General features: G+C 46.7%; 2 protein-coding genes across 15 annotated transcripts in view; both read left to right on the top strand.

Moving 5' to 3' along the window:
* The window catches only part of LOC132216767 (zinc finger protein 226-like), a 44,938-nt gene extending 38,916 nt beyond the window's left edge, over window positions 1–6,022 (top strand). For 5 of the 7 annotated variants that reach the window (XM_059666251.1, XM_059666256.1, XM_059666254.1 and 2 more), the window contains exons 5-6: window positions 2,502–2,585; window positions 3,819–6,022. In XM_059666251.1, coding sequence (XP_059522234.1) covers window positions 2,502–2,585; window positions 3,819–6,010 — 2,276 coding nt within the window. In that variant the 3' untranslated portion in view covers window positions 6,011–6,022. Of the gene's footprint in view, window positions 1–1,028; window positions 1,156–2,501; window positions 2,586–3,818 lie in introns of all 7 variants that reach the window. The other 2 variants (XM_059666250.1, XM_059666257.1) reach the window with 1 other exon arrangement.
* Window positions 1–13,899, top strand: part of LOC132216768 (zinc finger protein 227-like) — a 123,424-nt gene that overhangs the window by 65,798 nt on the left and 43,727 nt on the right. For 4 of the 8 annotated variants that reach the window (XM_059666268.1, XM_059666264.1, XM_059666262.1 and 1 more), the window contains exon 1: window positions 11,225–11,364. The exons of 2 other annotated variants lie outside the window; for them this stretch is intronic. The gene's annotated coding sequence lies outside the window, so the exon portion shown is untranslated. Of the gene's footprint in view, window positions 1–11,186; window positions 11,365–12,869; window positions 12,950–13,899 lie in introns of those variants that run through there. 2 more of the 8 variants (XM_059666260.1, XM_059666261.1) reach the window with 2 other exon arrangements.

Below are 13,899 nucleotides of genomic sequence, written 5' to 3'. Positions count from 1 at the left end.
TTTGATATATTTCCATATAATGCTCCTCACCTGGTTCCCATCTCAGTGGGATTAAAACAGTAAACATTTCTAGGGCAATTGGGCATATATATATTGAGAAAGAACCATTGATTGGCTGCCTCCTGCACGCCCCACACTGAGGATCAAGCCCACAACCCAGGCATGTGCCTTGACCGAGAGTCGAACCGTGACCACCTGGTTCATAGGTTGATGCTCAACCACTGAGCCACGCCAGCCGGGCACAAGTGAAAATATTAACTAGCCCTAACCAGTTTGGCTCAGTGGATAGAGCGTCGGCCTGTGGACTGAAAGGTCCCAGGTTCGATTCCGGTCAAGGGCATGTACCTTGGTTGCAGGCACATCCCCAGTAGGAGGTGTGCAGGAGGCAGCTGATCGATGTTTCTCTCTCATCGATGTTTCTAACTCTCTATCTCTCTTCCTTCCTCTCTGTAAAAAATCAATAAAATATATATTAAAAAAAGAAAATATTAACTAAAATGTAGAATCTTTTTAGTCAGGATACAGTATTTAGAATTCTGGGGAGTTTATTCATACAGTGCTCAGTGTGAGAGCACTGGGTAAACATACAAAGCTTTTTTTTTCATAGTAGCATTGTTGTCGAGGCTGCAGAAAATCAGTGTGTGGCGTTGGCAGGACAGAAGGAGAAGGGCCGGGAGATTTCCAAGTTGCTCAGAACAACTTCCTACCCATCCTCCTCACCTTGTCAGTCCTGCCTGCCCCCCCCCCCCGCCTTTTTTTAAAAATACGTTTTATTGATTTTAGAGAGGAAGGGAGAGGGAGAGAGAGAAACATCAATAATGAGAGAGAATCATTGATTGGCTGCCTCCTGTACATCCCTACTGGGGATTGAGCCCGCGACCCAGGCATGTGCCCTTGACCGGAATCAAACCCGGACCCTTCTGTCCGCAGGCCGACGCTCTATCCACTGAGCAAAACAGGCTAGGGCTGTGCTGCCCCTTTTCCAGTGGACACTGGGTGTAAGATTGAGGTGTACTTGTTTGTTGTAGGAGCCGGTGACGTTCCAGGACGTGGCTGTGGCCTTCACCGAGGAGGAGCTGGGGCTGCTGGACGCTGCCCAGAGGAAGCTGTACCGAGATGTGATGGTGGAGAACTTCCGGAACCTGGTCTCAGTGGGTGAGGACAGGCGCCCTCTGCAATATCTTTGTGACCTTGGGGTTAAGGCTTTGGGGCTCTTGGAATGGGCTCCCTCATTTTGGTTTACTGGACTTTTTTTTTCTTTTTAAATATATTTTATTGATTTTTTACAGAGAGGAAGGGAGAGAGATAGAGAGCCAGAAACATCAATGAGAGAGAAACATCGATCAACCGCCTCCCACACATCCCCCACTGGGGAAGTGCCCACAACCCAGGTACATGCCCCCGACCGGAATTGAACCCGGGACCCCCCAGTCCTCAGGCCGACGCTCTATCCACTGAGCCAAACCGGTTTCGGCGGTTTACTGGACTTTTGCCAGTTCCTGTGGGACCCAAGAGGATGTTTCTGGTCTTTCTAAATAGGATGTTTCAGGGTTTTTTTTCACTTGTGTTTTGTAGAAGAACTATAAATGGTCAGTCTGCTGCTATTACCTCTTCTATATTCTTTTTAAAATTTCACTCCTAGTCCATTAGTGAATTATAAAACCAATTTATTTAGTCCGCTCTGCAGTTTTTAATGAAATAAAAGAGGGTAGTCCTGGCCAATGTGGTTTAGTTGGTTGGAGTGTCTTCCCATGCACCGAAAGGTCAAAGGTTCCCAGTCAGGGCACATACCTAGGTTTCAGCTTCAGTCCCCTGTCGGGCATGTATGAGAGCAGCCCATCAATGTTTTTCTCTGACATCTCTCTCTCTCTCTTTCACCTTTCCCCTCTCGCTAAAAAAATCAAAGACTATGTCCTTGGGTAAGGATTAAAAAAAAAAATATATATATATATATATCTCAGAGCTCCTTAAGAAGAATAGAACAGCCCCCCACTGTGGCTCAGTGGTTGAGTGTCAACCTGTGAACCAGGAGGTCATGATTTGATTCCCAGTCAGGGCACATACCTGGGTTGCGGGTTCGATCCCCATTGGGGGGCCTGCAGCAGGAGCAATCAATCAATGATTCTCTCTCATCATTGATGTTTCTATCTCTCTCTCCCTCTCCCTTCCTCTCTGAAATCAATAAAAATATATATTTTTAAAAAGAAGAATAGAACATTGCAGCTAATATTGGCCAGTTGCATGCGTGGTCTGAGAGCCGTTGGGAGGAGATTTAATGAAAACAGACAACAGAACTGTGCCGTTTGCCTCCTGTTTTAGTATACATATCTGTGTGTACTGGGATAGTGTGTGTCTGGATCATAGAGTAAATGCTGTTTCTTCAATAGGCCAAGCTAAAATGTTTTTTGAAAAACACTGCTTTTAATATCTTGAATATGCAGTTAGAACTCAAATTTTAGCTCAATTGTATTCAAGTGAAACTTGTGACTGCATGTTCTCAGGACATCAACCCTTCAGACAAGATCTAGAAAGAGAAGAGAGGCTTTGGATGATGAATACATCACCCCAGATGGAGAGAAATTCAGGTAAGAACCAAGCAATTATGAGTTCTGGTAGTTACCTTTATTATCTGTTTCATTCCTCACCACCCCTGTGCCCACGCCCAGTTGAAATTGTTAGATCTTTTTCCTGGATTATTGGAACAGCTTCGTACTGGTTGCCTGCTCTCAGAAAATAGCTTGTGAGTTAGCTTCCCCCTTGTAAGAGCTGCCCAGCTCCATCTCATTTGCTTCTTGCAAGTCTTCATCCATAATAAGAAATGGATCTTACATCATTACCTCTACAAACACTTTAATTGTTTAGATTTATATGTATGACTTTAGAAAGCATTTCATGTAATGAAACCTTTACTGCTTCTGATGATTCTCTGATAATTTCTAGTCTGTGTCTTCAAATATTTATCACAAGCTACTGAGTTTATTTCACAGCTCACTAATAAAGTACATCCTCACTTTGGAAATCATTCTTTTTTTTTTTTTTTTTTGGAAATCATTCTTGTTAAAGGCCAATGTATCTCCATATAAAGTTTTTCATGCTATTTTCAAGGAGATAGCATTCTTTCCTACCCTCTAAATTTTTATTTCTATGTGGGAAAATAACATGTTAGACAGGACAAAAATCTCAGAAGAATCCAGATCATCCAGCTTTTCTTTCATTCCAAGTGATTCTTAGCACCTTTGATTTTATCCTCAGCGTTAAACCTCTTGGTGTGCCACTGCCTCTACTGCAGCCTTTCATCTTCTCAGCAAACTATACTTTCCAACCATTTTTCTAGTTCAGATACTTTCCTTGTAAAGGCACTTTTGCTTCTATGACTTGGTTCAAACTTAAGCTGGGATTTACAGTTATAGAGAATCCCAGAAATCAAACTCTGATTCATCTGTATATGCATTTTTTTGAGCACCTACTAACTGCCAGGCACTATTACAGCTGCAAGCACTCCAAAATGCTTTTCTTTACTGATACTGTGTTATGGTAGGAAAGACATGTAATTTATGAAAAATGATTAAAATAGCATGTCAAATGGCCATCATTTTTGTTTTCACTGGGTTTCGTTCATGAGAAGAGGTTGGCTCACCCCCTGCTTTCTGTCAGGATATAAACCAGAGAACGCCATATGTAGTAAAAAAAAGAAAAAGAAAAAAAGCTGAACCATCCCAAGGATCATTAGTTTTATACTATGTGTCCTAAGTGTGAAATCTTGAATCTTTAAACAAAGCTTTCACTTGTCCGTATCTCTAAATAATTTGTCTATATAGGCAAGAGCAATCAAAGTGAGTTGAGGACTGTTCAAGACAGAGGACTACATGAAGAGCTTTCCTGCTGGCAGATCTGGCAGCAGATTATAAATGACTTAACCCGGTGCCAGGACTCCAGGATAAATAGTTCTCAGTTCCACAAACAAGGTGAGTCCCTCTGTCAGGTTGGGGCAGGACTGACTACTCCAATTTCTGAAGATGAAAACTACTCCCTCAATCATCAAATGGATGGTCCCACTGACACTGGAAATCCAGAGTTTCAAACTTTGAGAACCCAGAGTTTTTGGAGGAAAACTTCCCTGACTGAGTCACAGAATTATCAGAATAGATATCAACAGTTTTCCATGAAAAGTAACTCCTGTTGGCATAAATGGGATGTCAACACCAGCAGTTGGGTATCATATCGCCTTGATGATTGTGGAGTACACAGAAGTGAAAAATCTTGTAGGTACAATAATTATGAACGAGACCACATGAAAATATCAACATTGGATTTAAATAATGTGACTCACATGGGACGAAAACCTTACCAGTGTAATGAGTGTAAGAAAATCTTCAGTGATCTCTCCACCTTTGATCTTCATCAGCAAGCACACTCAAAGGAGAAGTCATATGTATGTAGTGAGTGTGGAAAAGGCTTCTGTTATAGATCAGTTCTTTATATTCATCAGAGAGTTCACCTGGGAGAAAAAAGGTATAAGTGTGTTAATGATTGTGGTAAGGAATTCGGTGAGAGCTCACATCTGCAAAATCATGAGAAAGTCCTCATGGTAGAGAAACCATTTAAATGTGAGGAGTGTGGGAAAGGCTTCCGTCGTAGATCCGCACTTACTGTTCACTGTAAATTACACATGGGAAAGAAACCATATAATTGTGAGGCCTGTGGGAGGGCCTTCAGCCAGGCCTCTCATCTCCAGGACCATCAGAGAGTCCACACTGGGGAGAAGCCATTCACATGTGATGTGTGCGGGAAGAGCTTCAGTAGGAACTCACATCTTCAGTCCCACCAGAGAGTCCATACAGGGGAGAAACCATATAAATGTGACGAGTGTGGGAAGGGCTTCATCTGCAGCTCAAATCTATACATTCATCAGAGGGTTCACACAGGAGAAAAACCCTACAGATGTGAGGAATGTGGTAAAGGCTTTAGTCGGCCCTCAAGTCTGCAGGCCCATCGGGGAGTCCACACCGGGGAGAAGTCATACATATGTAATGTGTGTGGCAAAGGCTTTACTCTGAGTTCAAATCTTCAAGCCCATCAGAGAGTCCACACTGGAGAGAAACCCTACAACTGCAATGAGTGTGGGAAGAGCTTCCGGAGGAATTCCCACTATCAGGTTCATCTGGTGGTCCACACAGGAGAGAAACCCTATAAATGTGACGTATGTGGGAAGGGCTTCAGTCAGAGTTCATATCTTCAAATCCATCAGAAGGCTCACAGTATAGAGAAACCTTATAAGTGTGAAGAGTGCGGCCAGGGCTTCAATCAGAGTTCACGACTTCAGGTTCACCAGCTGATCCATACTGGGGAGAAACCATACCAATGTGAAGAATGCGGGAAAGGATTCAGTCGTAGAGCAGACCTTAAGATCCATGGTAGAATCCACACAGGAGAGAAGCCGTATAATTGTGAGGAGTGTGGGAAGGTCTTCAGGCAGGCTTCAAATCTTCTGGCCCATCAGAGAGTCCACAGTGGGGAAAAGCCATTCAAATGTGATGAGTGTGGGAAGAGCTTTGGGCGGAGTTCACACCTTCAAGCCCATCAGAAAGTCCACACTGGAGAAAAGCCATACAAATGTGAGGAGTGTGGGAAGGGTTTTAAGTGGAGCTTGAATCTTGACATGCATCAGAGGGTCCACACGGGAGAGAAACCATATAAATGTGGGGAGTGCGGTAAGTACTTCAGTCAGGCCTCGAGTCTTCAGCTTCATCAGAGTGTCCACACTGGAGAGAAACCATACAAATGTGATGCGTGTGGCAAAGTCTTTAGTCGGTCTTCACAGCTGCAGTCTCATCAGAGAACTCACACTGGGGAGAAACCTTACAAGTGTGAGATATGTGGTAAGAGCTTCAGCTGGCGATCAAATCTTACAATTCATCACAGAATCCATGCTGGTAATAAATCTTCTAACAGCGATAGTGCTGATAAGAACATGAGAAGGTCCACACAGGTAAAATGTTTTATAAAGTGATTTTTAAAAAAATACTCAAGTGTTGTGTGAATTCTTCCAATCATCAAGTTCAAAAGAAACTTTATTTTTCATTGAAGCAGTGTTTCAACCATAGCTTACCATATCCCAGTAGTCAGCAGGCTACACAGCAGAGAAGAAAATGCTTATAAGTGTATAGTAAGGGCTTCAGTTAAAACGTTGACCTTTATTAAATACTAGAAGCCCGGTACACAGATTCATGCCCAGGTGGGGTTCCTCGGCCTGGCCTGCACCCTCTCGAATTCCAGGACCCCTTCGGTGCATAATCAGGGCCGGGGAGGGACCGCAGAAGGGCTCCAGGGTGTGTCCGGCCTATCTCACCCAGTCCTGATTGCCTGGACCCCAGCAGCAAGCTAACCTACCAGTCAGAGCGTCTGCCCCCTGGTGGTCAGTGCACATCATAGCTACTGGTTGCTTTTGTATATATAGACTAGAGGCCCAGTGCATGAATTCATCACGAGTGGGGTCCCTAGGCCTGGTCCGCATTTGGGCCAGCTGGAGGGTGGGACTGTGGGAGGTTGCCAGCCGGTGGCGGGGAGGGACCAGGAGAGGTTGGCCACCATGGGAGGTTGGCTGTGGGAGTGCACTGACCACCAGGAGGCAGCTCCTGCATTGAGTGTCTGCCCCCTGATGGTCAATACACATCATAGCAACTGGTCGTTCTGCTTGCTTAGGCTTTTATATATATAGACTAGTGGCCAGGTGCATGAAATTCGTGCATGGAGGGGGGGGTTCCCTCAGCCCAGCCTGCACCCTCACCAATCGGGGACCCCTTGGGGGATGTCCAACTGCTGGTTTAGGCCTGATCCCAACTGCCCTCCCCTGCCACCCTGATCTCACCCCAACTGCCCTCCCCTGCTGGCTTGATCTCACCCTCAACTGCCCTTCCCTGCCAGCCTGATCACCCCTAACTGCCTCTGCCTTGGCCCCCACCACCATGGCTTTGTCTGGAAGGAAGTTGGACGTCCGGAAGATGGCCAGTTGACCCAGTCTAATTAGCATATTACCCTTTTATTAGTATAGATAGATTATATGGGATAGGATTGCTTAAATTGGGATGGAGGGAAGCCTTTTTCAGCAGGAGGAAATGCTCTTGGCAGACAAACATACATAATCCCTATATCTGGACTGATAGCCAGCCATATGCACTATACTGCCAAACCTGTCATTAAAAAATGAACCGCTTTCTTACACCTTACACCAAACAGCTGTAAAAACCCTCCTCAGCCCCCACTTTAGGTTCTGCCTTTGCAGTTCACCCATATTAGGTTCTGATTGGTCGGTTTCTGTGCCAGTCAAAAGCTCTGCCTCCTCAGCAGCCATTGGCTCCTCGCAGTTCACCCAGATTTGGTTCTGATTGGTTGGTTTCTATGCCAGTCAGCGTCAAAAGATCTGCCTCCTAGGCAGCCTTCGCTCCTCACAGTTCACCCAGATTTGGTTCTGATTGGTCGGTTTCTATGCCAATCAGTATCTCTGGGACTATCTCTGGGCCTGATCAGAGAGGCGGGGCTGATCAGCAGCCCGTGGAGGCCCAGAGAAATAGAGGCACATCTGCTGATGAAGCCCGGACGGAGGGAAAGAGAGAGGCAATGGCTGATAACAGCTGCCACTGAGGCTGTGGATCAGAACCTGCCTTTCTCTCCGGACCTCTCTCCAGCACTGACTGCAGGATTGACTTCCGGTGTTAGGTCAAGCCTTCGGTCGGTCGGTATGGACCCTGGGTTTTTATACATTAGGATTACTCAGGAGAGAGGCCTTAGAAAGAGTAAGAGTTTTACCAGGCCTTGTACAAAAGTGAGCTGGACAAGCCAAAATTAACTAAGTGTAAGCTCTATAAATGCACAAACCTTTTTTCTAAATCTACGTAGTCTTATTGCAAGTACTTCATGGGTGCTCAATATTTGTTAATAGATGGGAAAAGTGTATATTTGAAAATTGTGTTGAGATCACCTCCACAATTTCATAAAATTTTGTATTCTGAACAGGAAACCTAAATGACCTTATTAAAATTAACTCGGGGAGACAAAGTTGAGTTGGTAGGAAACCAGCACTGCAATATGTAGTATTTGGCATCACCCTACTGTGATGAGCTCCCGTGCTCTCCCTCCGCCTCCCTCATCAAGTTGGGCCCTATTATCTTGGACTCTGTCTAGTGTTCTATTGATTTTATACTGTATAAACTCAGTTATCCTTTGTGATAGTATACAATGACTGAAAAATTGAGTTTGTTAATCTTGCAATAAGGCACCAGACGATTGATTTTTTTTCCCAAAGATATCACAACAGGGATTTAAGTGTTAGAGTTAGTAGTGACAAACATTTCACAGGCAATGAAAGAGCTGCTCTTTTGTTTGTGATGCTGGGTATTCATTATTCACTCCCAATGTGCGTGGCTGCTCTAACATTGACTACCATCACACCAAAGATTAAACCTCTAGTTATGTGTCCAGTTTTCTTGACCTTTGTAGGTAATTCAGTTTCAACTCCCACCTGATACCATGGACTCAATTTTTCCCTTTTTTGCCCCTGGAGAATTTTCCTATCTTTGCTTTGAGATTGGCTACATGTTAATACTTTTGGGGACTTGTAATATATAAGCAGCATTTAAAAAGTATATTCATTATTGATTTCAGAGAGGAAAGGAGAGGGAGAGAGAGATAGGAACATCAATGATGAGAGAGAATCATTGATTGGCTGCCTCCTGCACGCCCCCTATTGGGGATCGAGCCCGCAACCCAGGCATGTGCCCTTGACCGGAATCAAACCTGGGACCCTTCAGTCCACAGGCCAACGTTCTATCCACTGAGCCAAACCAGCTAGAGCTAAGCAGCTTTTTTTTAAAGGATAGTAAGGCAAACCCAGTCAGTGCTCACTCACAACCCTGTAGATTCTCCTATGTCATAGGGCATCAATGGGAAGGAATAGACACCTGAAAAACAGATGGAACGTATGACCAGATTCCAACAAAGCTGAGGCCTTTGACCTCTAAATTTAGCTGAGCCTCCTTTGCCATTAAAAGGAGGCTTTCCTCCCATCTCTGAGTTAGTCGCCCCTTGCCTGAAGGACCTGTAATGATCTCTCCTGAGATAGTTTCCTTGCAGTGAACTATAGGTTCTCAAGACTTGCCTCCACCCCACCCCACTTTTCTAGACCTATACAGATTCAAATCTTTGCATGCCACAGAAGGGGACCTGAGTGTGGAAGCCATCTATATATATAAAAGCCTAATATGCAAAGTGTCCCCTTGGGAGTTCGATCGATCGGGAGTTCAATTGCTCGCTATGATGTGCACTGACCACCAGGAGGTGGCATGGAATGAAGGGAGGCCCCAGTTGGCAGCTGGTAGCCACTAGGGACCCTACCCATGCACGAATTTCTTGCACTGGGCCTCTAGTCAGGTATAAAGTATGACCATGAGGAAATACGTATCTGTCAAAATAAGGGTTTTTATAATATACTAGAGGCCCCATGCACAAATTCGTGCATGGGTGAGGCCAGACCTGTTGGGAGGAGGAGATGGCGGGCCAGGGGGGAGGGGACATGGGCGATTTCCTGGTTGGCCCCACCCAATTGGGGTGGGGGGACGGATTGGGGGGGCCATCCAGCCCACCACCCACAGCTCCATCCCACAGCTGGCCCCGCCCCCAAGTGGGGAGGCTAATCAAGGACCAGCGGCCAGGAGGAGGGGCTGGGGTGGTTGGCTGGCTGTCCTCACCCCCGATTGGTGTGGAGGGGGCAGATTGGGGGTGGGGCCAGCTAGGGGGAGGGGCTGCGGGCAGTTAGCCTGCCAGCCCTGCCCAGATTGGAGTGGGGAGGCTGATCAGGGGTGGTGCTGACTGGGGGGAGGGGCCACGGGCCAATCAAGGTGGTGGAAGCTGATCGGGGTGGGGCCAGCCATGGGGAGGGTCTGTGGGTGCTGGGCTGACTGTCCCTGCCCCCGAATGCAGTGTGGGGGGGCTGATCTGGGGTCAGTGGCTGGGGGGAGGGGCTGTGGGTGTTTGGCTGGCCAGCCCCACCCCTAATTGGGATGGGGGGGGCCGATCTGGAGTGGGGCCAGGAAGGGGCTGCAGAAGGTTGGCTGACTGGCACCGCCCCCTATTGGGATAAGGGGAGCGATCAGGGGTGGGGCCGGCCGGGGGGAGGGGTTGTGGGCCAATCGCAGTGGTGGGGGCCCCTCCAGGGCAGGCTGGCCAGCCAACCTCCCAGCCCCTCCCCTGGCTGGCCAGCCCCGCCCCCTATTGGGGTAGGGGGGGCGATCGGGGCGGGGATGGCCCAGGGGAGGGGCCGTGTAGGCTGCTGGCCCCACCCACGATCCGGCCAGTTTGCTGGCCACAGCTGGCATCATAGCCACCAGTCATTCTGGTTGTTACAGTGTTCTGGTCACTGGCTTTTTGTATAGATATCAACAGAAACCTGAGAAGTGTATATTGTGGATCTTATGGGTATCAAATCAGGTGGAAATAATGTAATGTTGGATTAGGCTGGATTTGTTGATATGGGTGCACTGAACACCATTTGCAGACTTAGAGTGTTAGCTTAGTACCTGGGAATGCCTTCAACAGTTTGCTTAGTTGAATGACTGAAACCTGGGTCAGAGTTAGCTTATGCTAAAGTCAAAACGCCAGAATTGCCCTGCCAGTGTGGTTCAGTGGTTGAGCCTGGACCTATGAACCAGAAGGTCAAGGTTTGATTTCCAGTCAGGGGATCATGCAGGAGGCACCTGATCAATGATTCTCTCATTGATGTTTCTATCTCCCTCTTCCTTCCTCTGAAATCAATAAAAGTATATATTTTTTAATTGCCAGAACTTTCTTTTTTATATATATATATATTATTGATTTTTTACAGAGAGGAAGGGAGAGAGATAGAGAGTTAGAAACATCGATGAGAGAGAAACATCGATCAGCTGCCTCCTGCACATCTCCTCCTGGGGATGTGCCCACAATCCAGGTACATGCCCTTGACCGGAATCGAACCCGGGAGCCTTGAGTCCCCAGGCCGAGGCTCTATCCACTGTTGCTGTTGTTGTTTTTTAATGGCATTAATGGGGGCGGGGGCGACTTTGTTATTCCTCCTCTGGAGGTTCTGGGAAATGTAGTCCCCAACTCTGACTTCTGGGAAGTGTAGTTCCGGCCCTGTAGTCGGAGGCACTTCCGGCCGGGAAGGCAAGGTCACCTCCCTCCGTGTTTTCCGTCCGGGAGGTGAGCGTGGGACCAGTCGCTACCCAGGCGGCTGTCGGTCTGGGGACCGGGGAGGCGGCGCCGCCCGCGGAGGCGAAGCGGCTGAGGGCGGAGGCTCGTCTGCCCTGCGAACCGGGCCGCGCGGCTGCGCCGTCGGTGAGACGCGGGGCGGGTTATCTCTGCGAAACGGCGGGGAGCGCCTCCCGGGAGGGTGTGATTCGAGCCGGAGGCAGAGCGTCGCCGTAGCGAAGGGCCGTGGTGGCCTCGGGTGGCGGGGACAGGCATTCCCTCCCCGGCGAAGGGAGAGCGAAGGTCGGGCTCCGGGAGCGGGGGCCGGGCCCTTCTGTGCCCCCCGACGCCGCGCTCCTCCCGGGCTGACTGAGTTGTCATCTCCGTTTAGGAGGCAGCGCCTCTCCCCCGCTCGTGCAGACACAGGGCACAGCCCCCCTCATCCTTCCCTTCACCCCCGAATTCGGCGGGAGGAGGGGGGACTTCGGGGCCCCTCGCAGCGCCGCCCGCCACACACCCTGGGACTTTCCCGTCTGTCGTCTCCGTTTTCAGTTGGAAGGTTTCCTTCCCTCCGTAAATTACAACCAGGAACGTGTTCAGATATTTGTTGAATAAGCCCGAGAAGCTTAATTTGCTTCTTCATATGCGTGTGTGTGTTACTACCACACACACATTTTAAATGTATATTTATATCTTAAATTGACTACCGTTGCATTTCTTTTGTTCTCTTGCCCTCAGTTCAGGTTTTCTTTATAGGACTTTAAAAAAAAACATTTTTATTGATTTCAGAGAGGAAGGGAGAGGGCGAAAGAGAGAGAGAGAGAGAGAGAGAGAGAGAGAGAGAGAGAGAGAGAGACATCAATGATGAGAGAGAATCATTGGTGGGCTGCCTCCTGCACGCCCCCTATTGGGGATCAAACCCGCAACCCGGGCTCGTGCCCTTGGCTGGAATCGAACCTGCGACCCTTCAGTCTGCAGGCCGACACTCCATCCACTGAGCCAAGCCGGCCAGGGCTCAGTTCAGTTTATTTCCTTTTATTTGCTCTCAAGGGGTTTTGAAATTATGGGCGTGGATTATTTTTTTAATTTTTAAAAATGATTATCTTGCCCAACAAATACTAAATAAGCATGGATTTTCATTCTGAAAAATATAGAGACTGAAAGTGTACTTAAAATTTGATAAGGCTGTCCACCTGCCCTAACCGGTTTGGCTCAGTGGATAGAGTGTCGGCCTGTGGACTGAAGGCTGTCCACCACCACCTTTTTTTTTTTAACGTAGGCTAAGTTAAAAAGGTTACAGATATATATTTTTTATTCTAACCACTCTTCAACTTTGTCTAATCATTTTTGGGCATTAAAAAAAATGATATTACCAAATATATTTACAAATGCTTTTTTTTTTTTTAATATATTTTATTGATTTTTTACAGAGAGGAATGGAGAAGGATAGAGAGCTAGAAACATTGATGAGAGAGAAACATCGATCAGCTGCCTCCTGCACATCTCCCACCGGGGATGCGCCCGCAACCCAAGCACATGCCCTTGACCGGAATCGAACCCGGGACCCCTCAGTCCGCAGGCCGATGCTCCATCCACTGAGCCAAACCGGCCCTGGCTACAAATGCTTTCTTACCGTTGCTTCTTTCGGAGTTCATTTAGTCTTAAATTTACTGCAGTGATGTTCAGCTAACCTGTCTTTGGTTGTTTCTCCCGCATGTAGATAACCATTTAGGTGAGTGTAGACCTTAAGGTTGACAATTATTTTCTGCATTTTCGAGACATTATTCAATTGTCTTAGCTCTCCATTCTGTTTCCCTATTTCAGTCTAATGGTCATTTCTGTTAGGTAAACTGTATTTTCTTTGTGGGATTTTTAAAGATTTTTGTTGTTGTTTTTAGGTTTATTTAGACCTTTGCATTCCTGAGTTTCACTGTCCTTTGTTTTGGAGTATATTTGTTTTTATTTGTACTGTTCAGGATTTCTGTTTGTGAACTCAGCACTTATCTCTTGAAATAAGACCAGCCATTGTTTTCCATTCTCTTTTCAAGCTCCTGTTAGACACGTTAAGGCAGTGGTTCTCAACCTTCTGGCCCTTTCAATACAGTTCCTCACGTTGTGACCCAACCATAAAATTATTTTCGTTGCTACTTCATAACTGTAATGTTGCTACTGTTAGGAATGGTAATGTAAATATCTGGTATGCAGGATGGTCTTAGGCGACCCCTGTGAAAGGGTCGTTCGACTGCCAAAGGGGTCGCGACCCACAGGTTGAGAACCACTGTGTTAAGGCCTCAATCTGTCTTCCATGTTTCTTGACTTTTCTTTCTCTTCGCTGTGTGTTTTTCTTCATCTCCATGCGCATAGGATAAAAGGTTTATTTACCAATAGCCTTTTCTGGCTGCACGAAATAAACTGACCCGAAATGACACTTTTTAGAAAACTAATACCAGCATCAACAAAATGTTATTAGCTGGGCAATATATTGTTAGGTAAAACGAAATTTTAAGTGAGAGTTAGGGTTTCCAGATTTTCAAGGTGACTTTCATAGGAGAGCAATAATAAATGAAATTTCAGGTCTTTATAGTTGTTTTTTGTTGGGAAGGACATTTGCAAATCCAGGCAGTCCCCAATTTATCATGGTTCTACTTGGGATTTTTTTTGACTTTATGATGGTACAAAAGC

Source organism: Myotis daubentonii, chromosome 15 (genome assembly GCF_963259705.1).
Source record: "Myotis daubentonii chromosome 15, mMyoDau2.1, whole genome shotgun sequence".
NCBI classification, from domain to species: Eukaryota; Metazoa; Chordata; class Mammalia; order Chiroptera; family Vespertilionidae; genus Myotis; species Myotis daubentonii.
This window is presented reverse-complemented; position numbering and strand designations above follow the sequence as displayed.